The sequence below is a fragment of the Rhamphochromis longiceps genome, linkage group LG17, assembly GCF_057381845.1.
Source record: "Rhamphochromis longiceps isolate RC_006_pf linkage group LG17, R_longiceps_female_GT1.1, whole genome shotgun sequence".
NCBI lineage: Eukaryota > Metazoa > Chordata > Actinopteri > Cichliformes > Cichlidae > Rhamphochromis > Rhamphochromis longiceps.
The window spans coordinates 43,122,443-43,146,220 of NC_140573.1; the positions used below are offsets into that span (position 1 = coordinate 43,122,443).

The 23,778-nt window shown below is 42.0% G+C and overlaps 1 protein-coding gene across 3 annotated transcripts in view; it reads right to left on the reverse strand.

Annotated features, from left to right (window-relative positions):
• Window positions 1–23,778, reverse strand: part of tmtc1 (transmembrane O-mannosyltransferase targeting cadherins 1) — a 95,843-nt gene that overhangs the window by 68,598 nt on the left and 3,467 nt on the right. For all 3 annotated transcript variants that reach the window (XM_085387398.1, XM_085387396.1, XM_085387397.1), the window contains exon 2: window positions 7,178–7,355. In XM_085387398.1, the coding sequence (XP_085243524.1) occupies window positions 7,178–7,355 (178 nt within the window). The remainder of the gene's footprint in view (window positions 1–7,177; window positions 7,356–23,778) is intronic.

Here is a 23,778-nt window from a genome sequence, read left to right on the forward strand (position 1 = left end):
TGGTTTGTTCACATCTATGCCACGGGTTCTGTCTTTTAATGGCACAATATCCAGGAGTTCTTCTTTGATCACACAATCGTTTGACACAGACCGTGCAAATATTGCCAACTGAGGCTTGTCTTCTATATCACAACTCTCATCCAAAGCGACACTAAAATACTCACATGCTTGAAGGTCAGAGTGCAACTGTGATTCAATAGCCGTGTTAATGTCCGATATTCTGTGTTCAACAGTGTGGCGGGACAGTTGGACGTCTGATACCACGCGGTTTAATTTGTTGTTTTCAGGAGACAAGATTTCAACAACGTCACTGAGGCATTTTTTAACGAACTCCCCTTCATTGTATGGCTTTTTAGCCCGTGCAATGTTCCAAGCCAGCTGATAGGATGCGAGCGTTATGGTCTCTGACCGCTTCGTAAATTTTTGGAAAAACTGTATCTGCTTTTCTGCCTGACTTTTCAAAGTGTGCTTGTGAAGTTCAGTCCCTTTTGGAAATTCCTGGTCGATGTTAGCATGGAGTGAGCTGAAGTGGCGCTGAAGATTTGAAGCTTTGAAATGCACTAATGACGTCTGACATATAAGGCAGAATGGCTTGCCATTGCGTTCAACAAAAAAAAATATAAACTCTCCCACTCTGTTAAAAACGTCCTTTGTTCATCTTCATATTTTCTTTTCACTGTGCATTTTTTCCCTGCCATTTTAAGGGCGAACTTGCTCCTACTGGGAAATTTTGCAGTATTTTCATCTCACACACATGGCCATTTGATGAAAATACAGTATTGAACTCAAGTGAAGCGAATGTGCACATTTTAAAACAACAACACAAAAAAACCTCAAAACACAAACACAATCTTTGATATGAATGTAAGAGCCGCATGAAACCAGGCAAAGAGCCGCATGCGGCTGGAGAGCCGCGGGTTGGCCACCCCTGCTCTAATGCTTCCCAAGTTTCTGCATGTTCGTCTATTAATCCATCCACCACGATGTTATTCCTCCTCTATTCATTTTCTAAACAATCCAACTTGGTTGTTAACTCTTTGGTTTCCCCGCATATGCTGCTGACCACTAATTCAAACTCTTTCTTTCAATTTGCTTTTAATACTTTTCTCTTTGGTTTGCAGCTGACCGACAACACCATCCGTGAATTGCAGGCTGGACTTAACATCCTGTACATCCTTTATAATGCTGTCTAATCTTTTGTTAGTTCTGTCTACAATTAATTGAACAAATGACTTGAAGTCATCTTGCTGACTTTGTTCCTGGTGAACATTACTTGTGCCAAACACTGGATGATGATCTTCAGCTTTCCAAGGGCAAGCTATTTAGATTTTTGTCAATTAACCTACTGTTACTTGTCCAGACTGCTTGCGTTTTAAGTGGAGGGGCACACACTTTGAGCATTACGTGATCATGTTCACATGGTTGTGGGAAGCCAAAATCATGATTATGATTAAAATATGTATAACTGTGCAGCCCTGGCACTAACGGATCGCCATGCTCATGGAAACATGAGCATAAAATGTCACGATCATTAACGTCAGCCCCTCAGGCCATCCTCACGAAGTCTGTTTGACAACACTCACACCAGTGGCCTGGTAGAGGTCAGCTTTTAGGCTTCTGTTAGTGCTCATCCTGTTTCTACTTGCAGAGAGGAGCAGATACCGGTCTTGATGATGGGTTAAGGACAGTCTATGGCTCTGTCCTGCTCTCCTAGTATAACTGCCTGTTTATACAAAGCCAGTCATCTGGGAATGGCACGCATATTTGTGCAAACCTTTGTAAGGTCTACAGAGAAAAAAACAAGTGAAAAACTGAGAAAATGAGGAGGGAAAGCTGCCTCCACCCGTACAACCATTCCAATTTTGGGGACTGCCTCACTGTTGCCCCTGTAGTGTACCTCTTGTTATTTCACCCCCTTGCTACTTAACTGATCAGACGGATGGTCTAGAAGTTTAAAGCTGGGCATACACTGCGAATTTTTCAGTCGCGTTATTCAGCTCCTGCTCAAACTGTATGATTGAGTCTCAGGGGTTGAAGTTCGTAGGTCAGGATGCAGGGTCTCTCACCAAACGGCCCGATGCTGTGATGCGACCTGAGTGCTCACACTGTACGTACATAACATGAAGCTTATAACACAAAATCTGTGTCTCGCTCTCCCTCTCCGTCTTTCACTCACACAGACACACACACACACACACACACACACCCCACCACCACCATCAACTTTGCTAAATTGCTAATGAAAAATATTGAACAGGCAGCTACAATCACGACGGCCGACAGGTTTGATTTTCTTGCAACCAAACGACTGCTGATAGGCAGCTGGTCGTGAGGTGTTAATCGCTTCTCGTTACGCCACGTATACTACACGATGCACGCCTAGGGATGGGTACTGGTATCCTGACATAAACGGTAGTGACCAGACTGAAAAGCAGCGCACATTTCGGTGCTTTATTTCGGTGCTTTATTTCGGTGCTTTTTTTTCCCCTGAGATGTCATGCACTTTGAATTCTAGCCAATCATTTTACCTCTCCAGGGATAGTAGGCGGGCCCAGGTACGTAAGTTCTTTTAGAGCAGAGCTACAGATTAAAAATGCCCAAGGTGAAGCGGGCAAAAGTCTGGCTGTACTTCACAGCAAAATATGCAAACTCAGCAGCCTGCAACAAGTTCTTTAAGCTGATACTGTGATGCTGTCAAAGGAGGTAACTCCTCGAATCTGATGAAACGCCTGGCGACGCATAGCGTTTTTTTTAAAAGCCGTGAAATGCACCGTTATTGATAGCTTGCTGCGAGACCTCACACCGAGCACATCTACTGCGGGTGTGGTGCCTGTTATCGGACCCGGAGTTAGCAACATCCCCCAAGAACCTGAAGAGGAGAGTCCTGGCCCCTAGCCCTGCCAGTGTAGCAGAAATGATGAGGATGATGATGGCAGCAGCAGCCGTTCTTCTCTGGGTGAGTCGCTTAATGTTGTTCGTGTGTAATTTACGTTGAGTAGGCTAACCACGTTATTAAATTAATGCATGTAAGGTGAACTAGCAAACACCGTCGTAGTTGCATGCGGCTGCCTTCTTGTTTGATGGCAGATACTCCCTTCACCCTGGCCAAAAATGACCAAAGAAAAAGTGGAAAACAGCTAAACATGAGAGGTTTTTGGACAAAGTTTGTGTTTTTTCCATTTTTTAAGCACTGCTTCCAGCCAAAAGTGATACCATATATGCCCTATAGCTGCAGAAAAGGCTAACATCTTTTTACAAAAAAAACAGCTGAACATGAGGTTTTTGGACAAAGTGTGTGTTCTCCATTCTTTAAGCACCGGCACCGTTTCAAAAGTACCGGTTTGGTACTGGTATTGGATAAAACCTAAACGATACCCATCCCTATGCACGACACGTTATTAAGGCGAAACTCGGGCTGATCCCCAAAACGGTCACACAACTGAAAACTCGGCTCAAAATGGGCCAAAAATTGCACAGTGTATGCCCAGCTTACCTGACTCGATGTCAAACTCTTATTAAAATGTGTTGAGTTCATTTTTGAGCAGTGTTGTTCTCATGTGGCTTCTAAGCACCTCCAGATGTGCTAGGTGTAACTGAGAGAGAGGTTGTAAATATCTATTATCTATAACAGCCACAGACAGACAGCCCCCATTCCAAAAAGAGCACCTGTGCAAAATGTACATAAAAACCTGATGAACAAAATGATTTGCAAATACTGTAAACCCCCATTTTATTCATGGAAAACACGAAGTTGACAAAATATATATTTATAAGAAACAAATCAGCACTTTGAATTTGATGGCAGAAACACATTAACACAAAATACATTTTTCACTCCTATTAGTATTTATCAGCATGTGTGTTACAGCCAATTAGCAGCTCCTCATCCTCTCCCCCAACCGATCCAAGAGTTTGGGCCTGAGATGAGCATCAAAGTCTATGCAAGACTGAACTAGCTGTTTCATGCTTCCTATTCTCACTTTGTTTTCTACTGCGTAGTCTTTCCAGTTCACTCTCTCTGTCTCTCTCCCTCGCTTCTTTCTCTTAATGTCTCTCTGTCCTGTTACAGCCCCTGCTGCACTCAATTCCTATTTTCTTGCCCGATCTCTCTTTGCCTGCCTCTGATTTCCTTTCATCACCCTCGTGTGCCAATTTCTATACAGCTCTTTTTCCACGCTACACATTCATCTACCCTCCCCTTCTGCTCCTTCCATCTCCAATTTCTCTGCAGCGCTCCTGTAGTGAACGTCTGAGCCCTTTGTTGTTGTCTCACCTGTTGAAGTGAGTGAGAAGAGTCGTAGACTGTAAGCTTACAGAACTTGACTCACCACCTCTCAGAGGCAGATCAGGAGAAATGTTGCCCTTTGGGAATCACATGGAGGTTGAGCCGAGGGCACAAAGAACTCAGAGGACTGATAGCCAGTGATGGGAATAACGGCATTACTTCTTTCATTAACGAGTAATCTAACTAATTACTATTCCTATCATTACAACGCTGTTACAGTTACTAACAAGAAAATGCGTTTGCGTTACTATTCTTCAACAAACAGACGGTTGAAGCTGTGTTCAGCTTACCGCACCTTATACCAGCTGCAGGAAGTAGCTGTAAGTAATCTGGACGCTACAGCTTTAAGTGGCTGCGCGCTCCCGCGGACGGCGATCACGATCACTGTCTAGAACAACACCTGGAGCTAAGGGGGCAAAACAATCGCATGAGTGCTGCTGTTTGACTGAGGAAGAATAAAGTAGTCGTGGTAAGCCAATCACATGACCACTTAAAGACAAAGCAACAAGGTGACATATACCAGTGTATAAACTGTGTTGATAGGCCAGTAAAACCAGAGTCATGATAAAAAATATATACGCGTGTTTTTCCTCAATAGTTTGGTCACGTTTACTGTCTAAGGACAGCGCAGCGAGCACTCTCTGCTTATGAGCAAAAAAACAAAAAAAAAAAAAAACAGGGGAAGTTTTAGGAGAGAGAGAGACAGCAGAAAAACAGAGAAGGAGTTTTGAGATGTGAGAGATTTGTGACGTTTAGCGTGTTTGGAGTGTGTAGTTAATGTGTAGTGTTGTGACAATGAGGCGACTGCTGTCTCCAGGTAGAAACAGTAGTGATACACCTGCTGCTGTCAGACCTGCAGGTATCAGCCTGTGATGTTCTCCTTTATAGTGGACAGAAATTATTTTTTTGGAGTGGCACAAATTTGTGTGGCATCTTATTGAAATTTGTCTGATTTTAGATCAGTTGTGTTAATACAGTATGTCAAAATGAAAACCTAACTGTAATTTCAGACACGAAAATCAAAAGTAGTTAAAAATGGCCAATTATACCCTGGACCCCAGAGGGTTAAACTTTTTTTTTTGTTTAGGCTAACGCAATAGTTACTTTTCAAGTAATTAATTACTTTTAGAATATTGTAACTCAATTACTAACTCAGTTACCTTTTTGAAGAAGTAACTGGTGACTATAATTAATTACTTTTTCAAAGTAACTTGCCCAACACTGCTGATAGCAGGATACCTGAGCCCTGCTGTGTTTCTCAAAGCTTTGCCCCCGTAGCTTGATAATGCTTTCTTTCTCCTTTCCTTGATCCTTTGGCTCTGACAGGGAAAAGTTGCTCCATTTGAGGGATGATTTTAGATGAACAAAATGAATAGATAATTTAAATAAATTAAACAATCTTTCTTCTTCTTCTTTCATATATTGCAATCTATTTGTCATACAAGTTTATATCGTGAAAAAAATATGAATACTCAGTGAAGAAGTCAGTCAGAAATCAGTTACTATTGCCTGGCCACTGATTTCCTCTGCATACCAAGATGGTCAGCGATTTCATCACCTCCTTCAATTGTTTGTTGTCATTTGGTTTTAGAAGCATTTTTTGGTTGTCATTTTCTAAATCTGTTAATGACTGAAATATCATTATCATTAACAGATATACAGTAATTCTCCAACTGCCCCTGCGGGCGGTCTATCCTTCAAGCTGAGGTCCTCTACCAGAGGCCTGGGAGCTTGAGGGTCCTGCAGTATCTTAGCTGTTCCCAGGACTGCGCTCTTCTGGACAGAGCTCTCTGATGTTGTTCCCGGGATCTGCTGGAGCCACTCGCCTAGCTTGGGAGTCACCGCACCTAGTGCTCCGATTACCACGGGGACCACCGTCACCTTCACCCTCCACATCCTCTCCAGCTCTTCTCTGAGCCCTTGGTATTTCTCCAGCTTCTCGTGTTCCTTCTTCCTGATGTTGCTGTCATTGGGAACCCCTACATCGATCACTACAGCCGTCTTCTTCTGCTTCTCTACCACCACTATGTCCGGTTGGTTAGCCACCACCATTTTGTCCGTCTGTATGTGGAAGTCCCACAGGATCTTAGCTCGGTCATTCTCCACCACCCTTGGGGGCATCTCCCATTTTGACCTCGGGACTTCCAGGTTATACTCGGCACAGATGTTCCTGTACACTATGCCGGCCACTCGGTTATGGCGTTCCATGTATGCCCTGCCTGCTAGCATCTTGCACCCTGCTGTTATGTGCTGGATTGTCTCTGGGGCATCTTTACACAGCCTGCACCTGGGGTCTTGCCTGCTGTGATGGACCCCAGCCTCTATGGATCTGTGCTCAGAGCTTGTTCCTGTGCTGCCATGATTAGTGCCTCTGTGCTGTCTTTCAGTCCAGCTTTCCACTGTGACAACTTGGTCTCTACAATAATGACTCAGTTTCTAACTGGAACACAGACCATCAGCTCCACCCAGACATATGATCTCATCCCAAAATACAGGAGAAAACACAGACACAGATTGATGCTTCATGAAAATCAAAACCTTCATTTTTGAAACCTGGCAACAAGGGGAATGGCTGTCTGACAAATGTGTGACAAAAAGCAACAAAACGAGCAGCGGGAGCAGCTTAATGAAGATAGACTTGAGAAGATAAAAGTCACTGCTCTGTTGGTTACCATTTCAAATGAATGAAATATCCTGTGACTATCCTGTGGTCAACGTTTCAACTTAGAGGAGGAAAAATGTATCATTTTGAATGAACCTCTTTGTCTGAGATGTTGAAGTGGAAACCAGTTCTAGTGGGCCAGGACAGTCAAGTTCAATATGTTTCATGTGATAACTGAAACTCTGTTGTCATATTCCCCGAGCAGCCTGTAACTTTATGGTTATACTCACAGCCTCGGTGTGGACAGGGTGCACGGTGAAGAGGAGCGCCGTGACGAAGGCCAGGCGGCGGTTTTCAAACACGTGGCACTGGCATACGTGCATCAGCAGGCAGGTTACGGTGCAGTGCAAACACACGTTGACAATGTGGAAATACAGAGGTGTCATACCACCCAGCACGATGTTCAACCTAACAGAGAGAAAAATTCAGCTCTGTGAGATGGACAAAGTACAAAAAATAGAAATCTTAAAATATCATTAAGAGAGTGAAAAATAAAGTTTAATATCTTTATTTTTCTCAAAGACCGACACTGTTAGGGGACAGCCTTGTCTAAAACACATGCACATCTTTGGATTTACTGAGACAATTCCTGAAGTAAATTCGGTTCTGTGTTCGTGGATAAGGTGACCGTCTTATAATTCTTAACAGAATCTCAGTTTTCACAGTGGCATGAATTTCAAACACAACATGATTGCTTTGAAGGAAAATGTTAGAGCAAGTAAGTGAACATTTTGTCCTCAAAGTTGATGCATTATACTGGAAAGATGTTCATAAAGCTATTCAAAACATCTTTAGCACATATTTACCCTTTGATTTCAAATCTATATTTTAGGATACACACCCTCAGACATAAAGAGTGCAGAATAAATACTTGGTCTGCTGTTGGCTGCAAGTAAAAAGGCACTGACCAAAAGATGGCTAACACAGGATTCACCAACAATTAAACACAGCTGGATTGATGTAACTTGAGAGATTTATAAGATGAAAAAGATAACTCTTTTTTAGTGAATTTAGAGTATGAGAAATATATAAAACACTGGAGAAAATGGCTCTGCTATGTGGGTTCTATGAGGCTGGGTGTTAGGCCTGGGCGATATGGCCTAAAATCCATATCGCAGTATAATTTGAAGTAGGGGTGGGTTTTTATAATCGATTCATCGATTAAAATCGATTCTGGCTTGGATAACGTAAAATCGATTCATTAAAATCCTGAATCGATTTTTTAATATAAATTTATTTTGTCCGAAATGCCAGAATCTCTGGTGACATCTCACAAAATTTCAAGAACCACCAAACAGTAAATGAGAGCAGGTACAGGGATTCTGCACATAGACTTAAACACACAGCGCGACCCGCGGATCAGAATCAGTGAGATGTCGCCTTTCTCACAGTCGGGGCTGAAAGCCGACAGCTCGCTGATTCTGATCTGTCGGCGGGTCCGCGCTTTGTGTTCACGCCCTTTATGCGCTGATTCTAAAGCTGTTAGTTTGATCTCTCTCCAAACAATATTGACCGAACCAGCAGCAGAAGAAGATCCAAACGCTTCACATAAACATCATCATGAATTCACTCTGTTTTGCTTCCATTGCGATGCGCAGCTCTCTCTCTCTCCCTCTCTCCCTCCCCCCCCCTTCCTCTCTCGAACAGTTTCCCTTTCTTCATTATTCGCTTGCTTGTTACGCACAAGTCTACTGTTGTATACAGCGCTGTCGGCCGCTGTTTTTTTCCCTTTTACATTCTTCCGAAAAGAAAACCTCATTTCTGCTGTTCAATACTGAACAAATTTAAACTTTTTAATATTATTCAAAATGCAAAGTGCTTAGCCGTGTGTCTAATAAAACCGCTGTAACGTCAGAGGTAATGTTCATTAATTGTTTTCTTTCGTTTTTGATGTACTGCAGAATATTTTTATAAAATCCCAGGCCAGGAAAATCACCTTCATGTTTTTCTGTGTTTTATCTTCAGCTACTTTGACACAAAGGCCTCTGCTGTGATGCTCACACCTTGGATAAAGTCTTGCGAGTGTCAGCTTCCTTTTTATAGATACAAAAATATGTAAATGTTCTGATCTGAATTATACTTCTGACTGTCAAAATTTCCCAGATTTAAATCGAATCGAATTAAATCGAATCGTGGATCGAATCGATTTGGGACCTTGTGAATCGGAATTGAATCGATTCTAGAAATCAGTGACGATACCCAGCCCTAATTTGAAGCATGTGTGGTAATGATATATATCGCGATTTATTCTTTTCTTCTGTATCTTACGCACTTAAAATCCATTACTTTTCTCAAAAATCGACAGTGCGCCTTAAGTATGAATTCTGGTTGTGCTTACTGACCTCGAACCGATTTTATGTGCTACACGGCGCTCAAACCTCTGTCAAAAATGTTTTAGTACGGCTTTGGTAAGCTACGAAGCCGCACCGTTTGATGAATTGTTGTAGTCAGGAGCCTTGCGGAGTAATCTGGGTCCTAAACTCCGTCCGTTTCAGGTCCCAAAGTCAAACGAACACTGCAGAATCACTGAGAGTTATAAACTGTCTAAATTCTTTCATCTTTAATAAAATGATTAGCGTTGCTGCTTTACCAGGTGTAACACTTAAGTTTAACATCCAGGCATCCATGAAAACAACAGAGTTAGAAGTTAGCAGGAAGTTAGCTCGCTAGCTTCCACCTAAACATGATATAGCATGTTCTACCCCCCATCATCCTGACTGACACCCCCATCACCTCTGTGGACTCATTCCGCTTCCTGGGTACCACCATCACCCAGGACCTGAAGTGGGAGCCCACCATCACCTCCGTCATCAAGAAAGCCCAGCAGAGGATGTACTTCCTGAGGCAGCTGAAGAAATTCAACCTGCCAACACGGACGATGATGCAATTCTACACTGCAATCATCGAGTCCATCCTCACCTCCTCCATCACCGTGTGGTACGCTGGAGCCACTATCAGGGACAAACAGAGACTGCAGCGTGTTGTGCGCTCTGCTGAGAAGGTGATTGGCTGCAGACTCCCATCTCTGCAGGACCTGTACACCTCCAGGACACTGCGGCGTGCAGCCCGGATCTCAGCTGACCCTTCTCACCCTGGACACAGTCTGTTTGACCTGCTCCCCTCAGGCAGGAGGCTCCGGTCCATTCGCACCAGAACCTCTCGCCACAAGAACAGTTTCTTCCCCTCTGCTGTTGGACACATGAACAATAACCACATGACTGTCCCCGCCACTAACACATGACCCTACGCTGTGTCACTGCATCATTTCATGTTTGGCACTGATCACCACCTGCACTCATGTATATATCTTTCTACGTAGCACTCTTAATTCTTATTCTCATGTATATATCTCATGTATATCTCATGCACATATCTTTCTTTCTACATAGCACTTTAATTCTTATTGTCTGCACTGAAGCACCGCAGCAATTTCCTAATGTTGTAAACCTCAACATCTGGCAATAAACCCATTCTGATTCTGATTCTGACAGAGATTTCTGAAAAATCCAAACGTACAGCTCTGCTGTCATTTCCAACATGAATGAAGACAGAAAACTAAACAGCAGTGACGTTTGTAAGGTTACTGAAGTTGGGCTAGCTACTATATAACGATGTGCTACGTGATTGCTAGCGACACGGCTATGTTAGCATAACATAAACAGTGAAGCTGGAGGATGAACGCTAACTTTTTTCCACTCGATAAAAGTTAACGTGAGGGTTTCCGATGGTTAGGGACAAATGCAATCGCATGGCAGGATGCTGTAAACGGACCAAACTTCAGTCAGGAGAACAACTGAGATAATCCATCCACAATACGAGGTTAGTCATTACCTCCTAGGACCTGGCGTCCACATATGTGGACATCACATTTTGGGTTGTTTAGACCAAAATACTAAATTTTGCTCTACAAGGGCCTGATATCCACTTATGAGGACATTATACTGCCACTGTTCTATCAAAATTTAAAGCGAATGTCCTCATATCACTCAACCAATCTTTATTTATAAAGCACTTTTCATACAAAGATGTAGCACAAAGTGCTTTACATGGTTAAAAGCAGCCCACCCCACCCCGCCCTCCAACTCACTCCCCACACTCTCATTAACATAAACGATCATGGATACATACACCCCCCCCCGCACACACACACACACACACACACACACACACACTCACATTTAAAGAGTAAAATTGGGCTGGGCACACATGAGCCAGGTGAGGAAACACTATCACAGGGAGCCATCTGCACCGGGAGCCGGTCACAGACCACAGCCTCCAGGCTGGGCACACAGCAGGAGGGAGGCAAAGAAGGCCCCCAGCCAGGCTGAGAAGTCCCACAGAGCCCCAGCAGCACAGCCCCGGTGCAGAAAGCCCCCTCCGAGGAAATGTGGATCTTGTTTTTGTCAGAAACAAAAATCAGGTAAAAAAACAAAAACAAAATAAAAATCTGGTAATTCTTTGTTTTTACATTCATCGGGTCCCAATCAACCCAAATAGCAGAGAAAAATTAAAAATGCATGCCATGAAAGAGTTCGGGTCTTAGGAGGTTAACATACTGCTGCGTGGGCTGGGCTGTAGTTGCCCAAGGGTAAAAACTGAGCTTTAAAATGAACAGTGGTAATAAAAACCGAGAGAGGGCGACAGTGATCACTGACTGTTTTTAGGGGCTTGTTCAGATTAAATAGAACAAGATGCAGAGCATTAAACATGTCAAAAGTACAACAGCTTTAATAAAAGTCTTTTTGTAGCCTTAATGTTACAATCTATCCACTTAAGTCTATTTACAACTGGAATATAAACTGTTTAAATTTACATTTCCTGAGCAAATTCTAATTAGTGATGCCAAACCTAACGATCTTTACTTCTCACACGTGATGCTTAAATAGTTCCAGCAAGGGTTCAAGTAGGTTTATCGACACACCAACAACAGCCAAGCACATTCCTAAAGGTGACAGATACAACAAACGAAAAACAGCCACCCTGAAACCAGTTAAGGTCTTATCAGTAACTTATGGAAATATTCCATAAGTGAGTGGAGGTGAATTTCAAAGGAGCAGATCAGTTCAGTCTGACATTCACAGAGACATCACATGTTCTTATATCTCCACAGAGTGATGTGACATCCTTCTCTTCAGCTTTAGCATATACACAGCGCCTGAGGTACAAAGGCTGTGGGATTTCTCGCCACATGTTTGTAATGGAGGAACATAGTTGACACACACTCCTCCAGGAAGCAGGTCCCAAATCTTTCACACGGCAAGCTAATAAAGGTGGTGTGAAGAAACGGCTCTCCAAGCTTCCACCCAAAGCGGTGAGCCTCCTCCCTGTGTGAGCAAGAAGGCAACAACTGCCACTCGTGAGAGATTACCTTCCTACTCCATTGTCTGATCAAGACACACTCATTAAGTGCGTTTGTCTGTAAATCTGGGAGCAGATGCTTGTGGAAAGCTGTAAGCCACGCTTTTCGCTCTCATGAGATGCATTAAGTTGCTAGTACTTCTTCAAAAACTATATTACCAGGGAGAAGGACAACTAAGCAACTGCTTGAGAGGCTGCAACAGTCTAGAGCAAATAGAGTGTCATCAAACAAAGAAACAATCCTGCTGCTTGACCAAACACACACACACACACCTTGCTGATTTAAGGCCCCAGTATACCCGCCGCAATGGTTGCTTCGCTCACCGGAGAGGTGCACGACCAGCCGATTTGGCCATATTTCAATGAATGTGCTGCTCCATTCAGAGTGGGATGGATGCAGTCTCTCCTAATAAGACCAGGTATCCTTCAGAAAGTTTCCCAATTAATTATAAAGCCCACATCGTTTTCTGGACACCACTCAGACAGACAGCAATTTAAGGAGAGCATGCAGTTAAACATGAGGAGGGGACCAGAGAAAACTACAGAGTCTGACATCCAGAACTAGAATACGTAAAAACTCTTGCTGGTGAGGATTAACTTCCTGAGTTCAGTGTTTTTGGATGTAGAATACATTGATACTGATACCGCTCCTAATTTTTCAGTGTGTGAGCTGGATATCAAATCTGAACAATGACAATTTCTTTTTCTTAATCTGACTTAACTCATTCACTGCCATTGACGTCTATAGACGTCAATTGAAAAACTTACGTTGACTGCCATTGACGTCTATAGACGTCAATTACGTTTTTCAATGGGAGGGGGCAGGTGTGGGATTTGAAGGGGAAGGTGACTGGAAAGGCAGAAAAACCCCAAGGGCACCTTACAACACCGACCCTGATAGCAGGCTAGACGGTGACCTAGGCAGGCACCAACTTGAAAAACTGAAGCCCACCAGCAGTAAAAGTAGACCTGCAAGGAGGTGCAGGGTTTGCGCACGTAAGGGATTGCGCAGTGAGACAAAAATGTGGTGCAAGTCTTGTTGTGTGCCCTTGCATCCCGTAAAGTGTTATAATGATTACCACACAAAAGTGAATTATTCATTGTGAATAAATGTTTCACTATGTACATTTTATTTTTTCATATATTTGTAAATGAATTGTTTTGATAAAACATAACCTTTCTCAGTGTTATTTCTGTTTTATAGAAGTGAAAAACTATTTTATATGTTAGAGGTGTCACAAAGCAAGAAATATTAGTGTCAAAGGCACTTTTCTGCTTGAAATGTATTTTTCACAAAAAGCTCGTTTTCTCCCTTTTTTTGGTCAAAACAGGCATTTTTGGTGGAACCCACCTCTCTTCTACAGCTGATTACTAAAGAATGGAAAATGGTAGAAACAAGCTTTTTTTTTTGGATGAAAGAAGAGAGTCTGTTCTTCATTTTGGTAGGTTCAGCGTTTATATGATCATAACACACAGTTTTCTGTGGCTCTTCAAAAATGAGTAAAAATGCTCAAAAACCCTGGCAGTGGGGAGTTACCTGATTTGAAAATGGCTGGCAGTGAATGAGTTAATATCGGTTTTATTGCTAACAAAGGCCTTTTCACATACTGGATATGCAATTCCATCTGTTTTCTCCAAAACGTTTTTGTCCCACAGGCCTAGAGCATCTGGCAACTGCACTATTAAGCAATGGTCATCAAAAATGTGCATTCCCTGACCAGTTGTGAGGTTATTTACTGCTGCTAAGTAAAAATTAGTATACAGTGCTGCATCATAAACCTCTTTGTGACTGCTTTGGTCACTCACAGATAGCGGCAGTCACCTGCAGCTTGCATGGAAGACGCTGACTTTTCTTGTTCCTTCAAATTGATCAGTACAGAAGAAAGCTATTTTTAACTGCTCCCTGTTTCATGGGAGGTCACCACAGCAGGTAGCTCCACATGTTTGACTTGGCAGGGTTTTTTTGGTTTGTGAAATAAATAAATAAATATTTATTATTTAATGCTGATCGAGTCAAAACCATTGCTTTGGCCTGGTGGCCATTGTTTTCAGAAGGTGTTTCTGCACACCAACAACCGGCATGTGGAAACTACCAGAACTCTACTTTGAAAAACCCTGTTTGTGTGTCACCAAATACCGTTTTTGTTCAATAATCAGCGTGACCTGTGTATATACACATAAACTTTATTAAAATAGATAACATTGGTGTTTCTGTCATGTAGTAACTGCTAGCCTTAACTGTACCAAGGTTGTTCGACACTGTGAATCACATACAGACTTCATGATGTTCAGCTAATATTTTTATTGTGAATATTGACCATGAGGGTAAACGTGTCGGCAGCATCAAACTAATCTAACTGTCATCTACGAATATGTCACGGCTCATATCTATATGATTTTACAGGAAATCATCCGTATTACTGCCAACTATTCCAGAGATGTGAAAATCTACAGCATAAAGAACACAAAAATATAGCAGTCTAACGCAACACTGTAACAGAGATGAACCGTCAGTTTGTCGCAGATCAAAGTGGAATGAAAGTGATTGGTTGAACAGGTGTGATCTGTGTTTTCTGCATTTTCATCAGCGTAAGAGACTCAGCAGCAGATTAGAATAACAGTTATACATTTAATAAATCACAAAATTAACAAACCTGTTCGGACAGTTTGAGTTTGTATTCCCTCAGCTGCAGACTCGCTGTTGTTTAAATGTTTGAGAGATATTAGATATAAACAAACGTCAAACATAGACTCAGTCTGCGTTCACATTTGATATGAGGCCAACACGTACAGTGGCTGTGTCCTGTTTTAAGATCATACATGTAAAATTGTTGTCTGACCTCCGTCGATCCAGCCGCTCAGAGTCCGTGGTTACCATGGTTACTGCATAAGCAGCTGTAATGTAAACAGCTGGCACAGCGGAAACCTATCAGCAACATGAGTGTTTATGCTTGTCATTGCAAAAGAACTGTCTGAATGGTTAACTGAAGTTAACTTGGATAAATTATAGTTAAGGAGTATCACAGATAACGCCCACGTGAGCTGTGTGACTGTTCACCACTACACTGAAATCAGTAGGCTATTACTGAAATACACGTGCTATATAGGGGTGGGTTTTTATAATCGATTTATCGATTAAAATCGATTCTGGCTTGGATAACGTAAAATCGATTCATTAAAATCCTGAATCGATTTTTTAATATAAATTTATTTTGCCCGAAATGCCAGAATCTCAGGTGAAAGATCACAAAATTTAAACAACCACCAAACAGCTAAGACAGTAAATGAGAGCAGGTAGACGGATTCTGCACAAAGACGTAAACACACAGCGCGGACCTGCGGATCAGAATCAGTGAGATGTCGCCTTTCTCAGCTGACGGTCGGGGCTGAAAGCCGACAGCTCGCTGATTCTGATCCGCGGGTCTGCGCTGTGTGTTTACGCCCTTTTTGCGCTGATTCTAAAGCTGTTAATTTGATGTCTCTCCAAACAATACTGACCAAACCAGCAGCAAAAGAAGATCCAAACTACGCTTCACATAAACATCGTCATGAATTCCCTCTGACTTTTCCTGTTTTGCTTCCACCACGATAAAAATCACACTTCATACACAGCTCTCTCCCTCTCTCTCTCTGTACTTCAAGAACAGTTTCCCGTCTAAAAATCTGTTTTCTTCATTATTCGCTTGCTTGTTACGCACAGGTCTACCGCTGTTTACAGGCTGTCGGACGACGTTTTTTTTCTTCGTTTTATATTCTTCCGAAAAGAAAACCTAATTTCTGCCGTTCAATACTGAACAAATTTAAAGTTTTTAAAATTATGCAAAATGCAAAACACTTAGCCGTGTCTCTAATAAAACCGCTGTAACTTCAGAGGTAACGTTCATATGTTGATTAATGGTTTTCTTTCGTTTTTGATGTACTGCAGAATATTTTTATAAAATCCCAGGCCAGGAAAAAACACCTTCATGTTTTTCTGTGTTTTATCTTCAGCTACTTTGACACAAAGGCATCTGCTGTGATGCTCACACCTTTGATAAAGTCTTGTGTGTGTCAGCTTCCTTTTTATACATACAAAAATATGTAAATGTGCTGATCTGAATTATAATATTTCTGACTGTCAAAATTTCCCAAATTCAAATCGAATCGAATTAAATCGAATCGTGGATAGAATCGATTCGGGACCTTGTGAATCGGAATTGAATCGATTCTAGAAATCAGTGACGATACCCAGCCCTAGTGCTATATCATAAACTATGATATAAATAGGGAGGTCCTATTAACATGTTTAGTTTTAAAGGACACCTTCCTGCCTTTAGTCTCATTCATGAGCAGTATTAGTTTTCTTCTAACATCCAGAAGTCTGCACCATGTGTTTCATAGTTTCTAACAAGCCTTTGACAGGTAAACATAACATGACCGAAACACCAAAAAAAAGAAAAAAGAGAAAAAAACAAATCACACAAATTATCATTTATTTTTAGTTAAGTAAACTCTAAAAATTCTAACAGACAGCTGGTGCTTAGAATACAGTTGAATAACTATTAAAAAACAGATGATATAATATTTCTGTCCAGGTTGCAGTCTGCATGATGAACATGCTGTTGCAAACTCTGCTCCTCTCGGTGGAAATGCGCCTTCTCTTTCCTCTTTATATAAAAAAATACTCCTAACATGTACGGGATTCACTACAGGTTTTCGCGTGGGCAGCGTATGTCCTTCTCTCCTGGATCGGCTGGAGCTTTCTCTTGGCGCCTTCCCAGCTTTGACAAAAGTCCAGCTGGGATAACCACATTTACTCAGGACTTCTTGATGTGATGTTCTTCTGCCTCCCTGGCTGCTGTGTCAGTGGGGATGGCGTTCGCTTTGTGTTGTAGCGTCCTAATGACACCCAGTTTATGCTCCAATAGATGATGAGAATCAAAACTTAAATACTGATCCGTATGCGTAGGTTTACGGTACAGATCAGCTTTTAGATGTCCCCCATTACTGATGGAAATCTCACAGTCTAAGAAGGCTAACTTGCCACTTTTCATATCCTCCCTGGTGAATTTGATGTGTTGGTCCACTGATTTAATGGTGATCCGTGAAATGTGGTACGTCCTGAGATTTGATTTTCACCCAGGTGTCATCCACATACCTGAATCAATGACTTGTTCCAGAGTAGGATAGCAAAGCCCTCTTTTCCACTTCTTCCATACTGTTTATAAGGTTGTGGAAACCTGCAGTCAACTGAGACTGAAGAAGTCATTTGGATGAGTGACGAAACGTTTCTCCCACAAAACGCTATGTCCAGATGAACAGAATCAACTTTTGGAGATTTACTTACCTGGATGATTGAGCATGCATCAAGACGTTCACCTATAAAGTGCTCTGTTGGGAAACAAGCTCCAGCAGCTCTGCGCTCGGGAATAAAAACTATATTTACTTATCTTGTGCAGAAAAATGCGCTGACATTGCATTAAATCAAGCACCGGCTGCCCAGTTAAACTGTGACTATCACCAGGTAATGTGGGCGTGTTTCATGATTTAGCAGCAAGTGTTAAACAACTGACAGATGAGGAGGAGGATGCATGCAGGTAAACTTAGGGCCTGTTGAGCTGATCGCTGGTGTCATTAGAAAAATGTCAGCTCGTTCTTTATGTTACAGAAGCACAGAGACACAAGAACAGGCGGAAAGAGATGATCGTTCGGTGAAAATGAGAATCTGCGAATGCAACATGCAGAACGTGTAGATTGAAATATGTAAACAAGCTGGTTAACGTATACATACATATATTTACAACACACACATACAAAGCAGTTAAGCTGGAACACCGGGGCTGTGAGCTCGGTATACTCTAGCTAGCGACATCTCCGAAAACATCGGAGCACTTTGCAAACATGTCCTATGCTGCAACCTGACCAGACATGTGAAGATTACGCCGCTACATTTGCAACTAAAACAATACTAAAAGTGTAGTTGGTGACAGAAAAATGGGATCTTTTCAAACTTTATGCCACAACCATTGCTGCCTGTGATTTGAAATGCATTCTGGGATACCTGACTGCCCCGAATCCACAGTTGTAATCGATTATCTGGATCGACCTGTCTTGACTTACTTTACATAGCAACCAATCAAATGTTAGAGAAGCTGCAGTGGCAGGGTTAACCCCGCCCCCTGAGTTTGATGGGTGAGGCTGACAGAAGGGGACAAAATGCCAATATGAATTAAATAAATACATCACTAGATAATGAATTAAATATGTCAATAACTAGTTAAATTTGTCATTAATTAATTAAATGTGTCATAAATATTTATTTAATTAATTATTTCCAATTTTAATTAACTCATTCACTGCCATTGACGTCTATAGCCGTCAATTGCAGTGAATGAGTCAATGGGTTTAACTCATTCACTGCCAATGGCTGGCAGTGAATGAGTTAATATTGCCACATTTAATTCCCTAGGGCCTTTTCTATTGCTGCTCCTAATGTCTGGAACAATCTGCCCCAGCGCATTAGAGAGATCACTGACCACTTTTAAAACACGTCTTAAAACCCATTTTTACTCCTTGGCATATGACACATTTTATGGTTTTAGACTTAGAGACTTAGAGTTTTTTATTGTCATTTTATTGTCATATGCGTAAGAAACACTGAAACAGAAACATTGTGGGTCTGTATACAAGAGCAGTTATATAGTACAATAAATAAATAAATACAGGTGGAGGGGCTATGGTCATTTAGGGTAGAGATGGTAATTTTACTGAGACCAAGATATTGCACAGGACCGAAAAATATTGCACATACCAAAGATATTGCACATGAGCCAATAAAAAAAATATATTGCACAGAACATGGAAAGACTGAGATGTTGCAATAGCAGCGTCAGAGTGGATGTGTTGGAGAAGTCTGTTCACACTCTCAGTTTGCATTAAGAGTTCTGACAGGCGCTGCTGGGCTTTCTTCACCAGGGCAGATGTGCTTGTGGACCAAGAAATGTTCTCAGATATGTGGGTGCCGAGGAACTTAAAGGAGGGCACCCTCTCCACATAGTCACCTTTTATGGCTAGGGGAGGGGGATCAGTTCTTGTTTTGCGGAAGTCCATGACCAGTTCCTTTGTTTTCTTGGTGTTTAGGGTGAGGTTATTGTAGCTGTAATCTAATTTGCTGATTTTATTGTTTTAAATGTAATTCTAATTATCATTTTATACTATTTTATGTTTTTGCTATTTGTGCTGATTTTATTACTTTAAATGTCATTTTAATATATATGGCAATTAAGTCCAATATGGAAATATGGGGCGATCGTGGCTCAAGAGTAATCGGAAGGTTGCCGGTTCGAACCCTGTTCCAACAGTCTCGGTTGTTGTGTCCTTGTGCAAGACACTTCACCCATTGCCTACTGGTGGTGGTCATAGGGCCCAGTGGCGCCAGTGTCTGGCAGCCTCGCCTCTGTCAGTGCGCCCCAGGGTAGCTGCAATGTAGCTTGCCATCACCTGTGTGTGAATGGGTGGATGACTGAATGTGTAAAGCACTATACAGGCCATTTACCATTTTTATAATCTTATATTTTTTTACTTATTGTATCATTTCTTGCATGTCAAGTGTACAGTCGTTCTGAAAGTGCTATATAAATAAATTGCTTGCTTGCTTAATTAATAATTTAATGGTGTATTTAATTAATTCATTATGGCAGTCCTGGTGTTCCATAGAGCAGTGGTTCCCAAACCTTTTTCGCTAGACCCCACCCCCCCGCGCACAAACACATCCTCCAACCACAAACACCCATATTTTGCTCCATTGCAGTTTATTTCACACCTCAAACATTTAGTAAACAATTAAGCAAGTACAAGTAAACTGCAATAAATTACAGGTAGTAAGAAAATAAACTACTAACTCTTTTATGCTATGTCCACACCTACACGGGTATTTTTGAAAACGCAACCCAAAATAGGAGTTTTAAAAAATCTCGTTTTCGGTGATTCCAAACGCCGTTTACTTGTGGACGAGGAATATAGAGTTCTTCACGCAGCGTCAAATGTATGTGCCTTTTTTCACGTCACGCTCTGCGCCACGTTATTGTTTATACGAGATGAATTGCAGAATGGCAGATAGTCAGATTAACAGTATTTTGTCTCTATCTTCAGGTTTTACACGCTTACATTAGGGGTGCAACGATACTCGTATCGATATTGAGCCGTTCGATACAGTGCTTTCGGTTCGGTACGCATATGTATCGAACAATACAACTTTTTTTATTTATTTTATCAACTTTTCTTCTGACGATGCTGTCTGTGTTGAGCGCTCAGTGGATCTGCGTTCGACTACTCCGCCTAGGCTGCACTGTCGAGTGCAGATCCACTGAGCGCAGCGCAAGCTAGCAAGACAGAAGCTAAGCTCGTTGCAACATGGCAACTGCCTCAACGCTACCCGAAACTGAACCTCTCCCACCCTCATTCAGATCTGGCGCTTGGAACTATCTTGGTTTTCATGTGAAGCATGACCCTGATGGTAAGCGCGTCATGGACAAAAGTAAAACAGTATGTCGGATGTGCCACCCAATGCTCAATTGGTGGGAACTAGAGCGTTAGCGCAGTTAGCTTGTTGACGTCGTCCAGCCCTAAGCACGGGAGGATCCACGGTAACTTGTTAACGGAGATTTGCTGTGTTATGGCGTTAAAGTCATTTTAACGAGATTAACGCTGACAGCACTAGTGGGAACACAACGAATATGACTGCACATTTACGCCGACAGCATCCTAGTGCAAAGACAAGTGGAAGCAGACAAAAACAACAAGCAGCATGCTACAAACTTTACCCGAGTCATTTAGACAGCCGTTAGCACATGATTCTCCTTATGGGGACCTGATATGTTTAATATGCTGCTGAGAATATAGCCCAGAAGAAGCGTATAGTAGAGCTTTTATTTTGGAAAGAGCCATTTCTCTGTAATAAACTCTCTTTTCCAAAGATGAGGGATTTCTCGATCAGATAGATTTATTTTTTTTTATTATTTTGTTGTTTCAGCAACATTAAATTTAAAAACTGTACTTTTGAGCTAAAATATATATATTTATAATTTTAATGAATGACAAATTAAAAAGGCATGAACATTTTTTTGTATCGAAAAAAAAATCAAACCGTGACACCAAAGTATCGAACCGAACCGTGAATTTTGTGTATGTTGCACCCCTAGCTTACATATACACACGCAGTTACTGTCCCTCCATTTAGAAAGGCAGAGGCCTAATTATTTTACGTGTAGTTGTTTTTTTTCCTGTGTAATAACAAACAAATTTCCCACATGTGGGACTAATAAAGGTTATCTTATCTTATAATATTCAACATTGCTATCAATGCATTTTTCAAAAAAAAAAAAAAATCCTCTCTTTGCAAAATGGGTTCAAAAACATAAACAACTGTGAGATACTGTTTGTCCGTGATTTGGAGAGCCCAGCGCGTGCTCACGACGAAGGGAAAAGCAATTCTGCAGGGGAGAAGTATTTGGGAAATACTTTTTTTAACTTTTGAAATGCTGCTGGCTTACCGACACGGAAAACTTAAAAAAAACAAAAAAAAACAAACAAACACACACTCACTATGAGAGAGGAATAAAATGTCTGATTTGATTAATGGCCCATCGTAACCCACCAGAGCTTTATGTCTCGCAACAGCCATGCTCTGTAACTAGGGTTGCCAACCGTCCCTTAAAAAACGGAATCGTCCCGTATTTCGAAACAAAAGTACACGTCCCGTATTGAGCTAATAAGGGACGCACTTTGTCCCGTAATACAGTGAGAATCAAAAGTAGTCTATAAATGTTAATGGAATTAACGCTTTGTTTGAAAACATAATTCCCAGCCCCTCTCCTGATTTGTGACCAATGAGCTGACAGCACACTTATGACAATTCGAGTATGACAATTCAGATTACCGCTCATCTCATTGGTCGAGGAAAGGTCGCTTACGGAGAAAATACCGGAAGACAACAGATGACCATAACAAGAAGCATGGCCAACAGGGAAACAAACGCCGACACTGCGGTGCAAGTCTCGGACGACAGTACACCTAAAGCTGGGCAGACACTGTGCGATTTTTTCAGTCGCGTTATTCAGCTCCTGCTCAAACTGCACAATTGACTCGCAGGGGTTAAAAGTTGGTAGGTCACGATGCAGGTCTCACACTATACGGCCCGATGCTCTGATGCGACCTGAGTACTCACACTGTGCCTCCATAAAATGAAGGTTATAACAGAAAATCTGTCGCGCTCTCCCTCTGTCTTTCACTCACACAGACACACCACCACCACCATCAACTTTGCTAAATTGCTAATGAAAAACATTGATCAGGCAGCTGTGATTGAGCAGCAATGTAAATCCAACTATTTTCATGGTTGTTGTGGTCGTGATAATTTTGTGAGGCCACATCGAAAAGGCTCGGATGAGCTTTCCAAAGTTCTACAAGTTGTGCCTCCATCGCTTGTGTCCAGATCACACGCTGCACAGCCGTGCTGCTCCGTCTTTTTCGCTGACATTTGTGTTTGCGCGTGCGCAGTGTGACAAACTGCGGTGACACCCTCACGACCAAGCGATTGATGATCGGGAGCTGGTCGTGAGGTGTTAATCGCGTCTCGTTACCCCACGTATACTACACGACGCACGATGAAGGCCAAAATCGGGCCGATCGCCAAATCGGTCGCACGACTCAAAAATCGGTTCAAAATGGGCCAAAAATCGCACAGTGTAAGCCCAGCATTACACTCACACAGACACACACACCACCACCATCAACTTTGCTAAATTGCTAATGAAAAACATTGATCAGGCAGCTGTGATTGAGCAGCAGTGTAAATCCCACTATTTTCACGGTTGTTGTGGTCGTGATAATTTTGTGATGCCACATCGAAAAGGCTCGGATGAGCTTTCCAAAGTTCTACAAGTTGTGCCTCCATCGCTTGTGTCCAGATCACACGCTGCACAGCCGTGCTGCTCCATCTTTTACACCAACGTTTACGTGTTTGCGCGCGAGCAGTGTGAGCGGCTGTGATGAGACCCTCACGAGTGATTGATGATCGGGAGCTGGTCGTGAGGTGTTAATCGCTTCTCGTTACCCCACGTATACTACACGATGCACGATGAAGATCACTCAAAAATCGGCTCAAAATGGGCCTAAAACCGCACAGTGTAAGCCCAGCATTATAGCAGCAATGTTTGTTCCCCTCAGAGAAAGGGAAGAATGGGAAAAGGAAAACACCTGGCTGGAAAAAGTTAATATGGGCATGTGCAGTGAAAATCAGCGCTATGTGGCCAGAAGTGTGATAATATAATTTATTTTGTGTAATAAACAACTGCAAGGATAGATGATTACAAATAGATGACTAATACATAAAAGTAATACATAGATGAATAATGATGATGAGTTATGATGCGTAATCATGGGAACAAGCGGGTTTACAAACAGGAGCAGCTGATTAGCATTAGAAAAGCTGAAA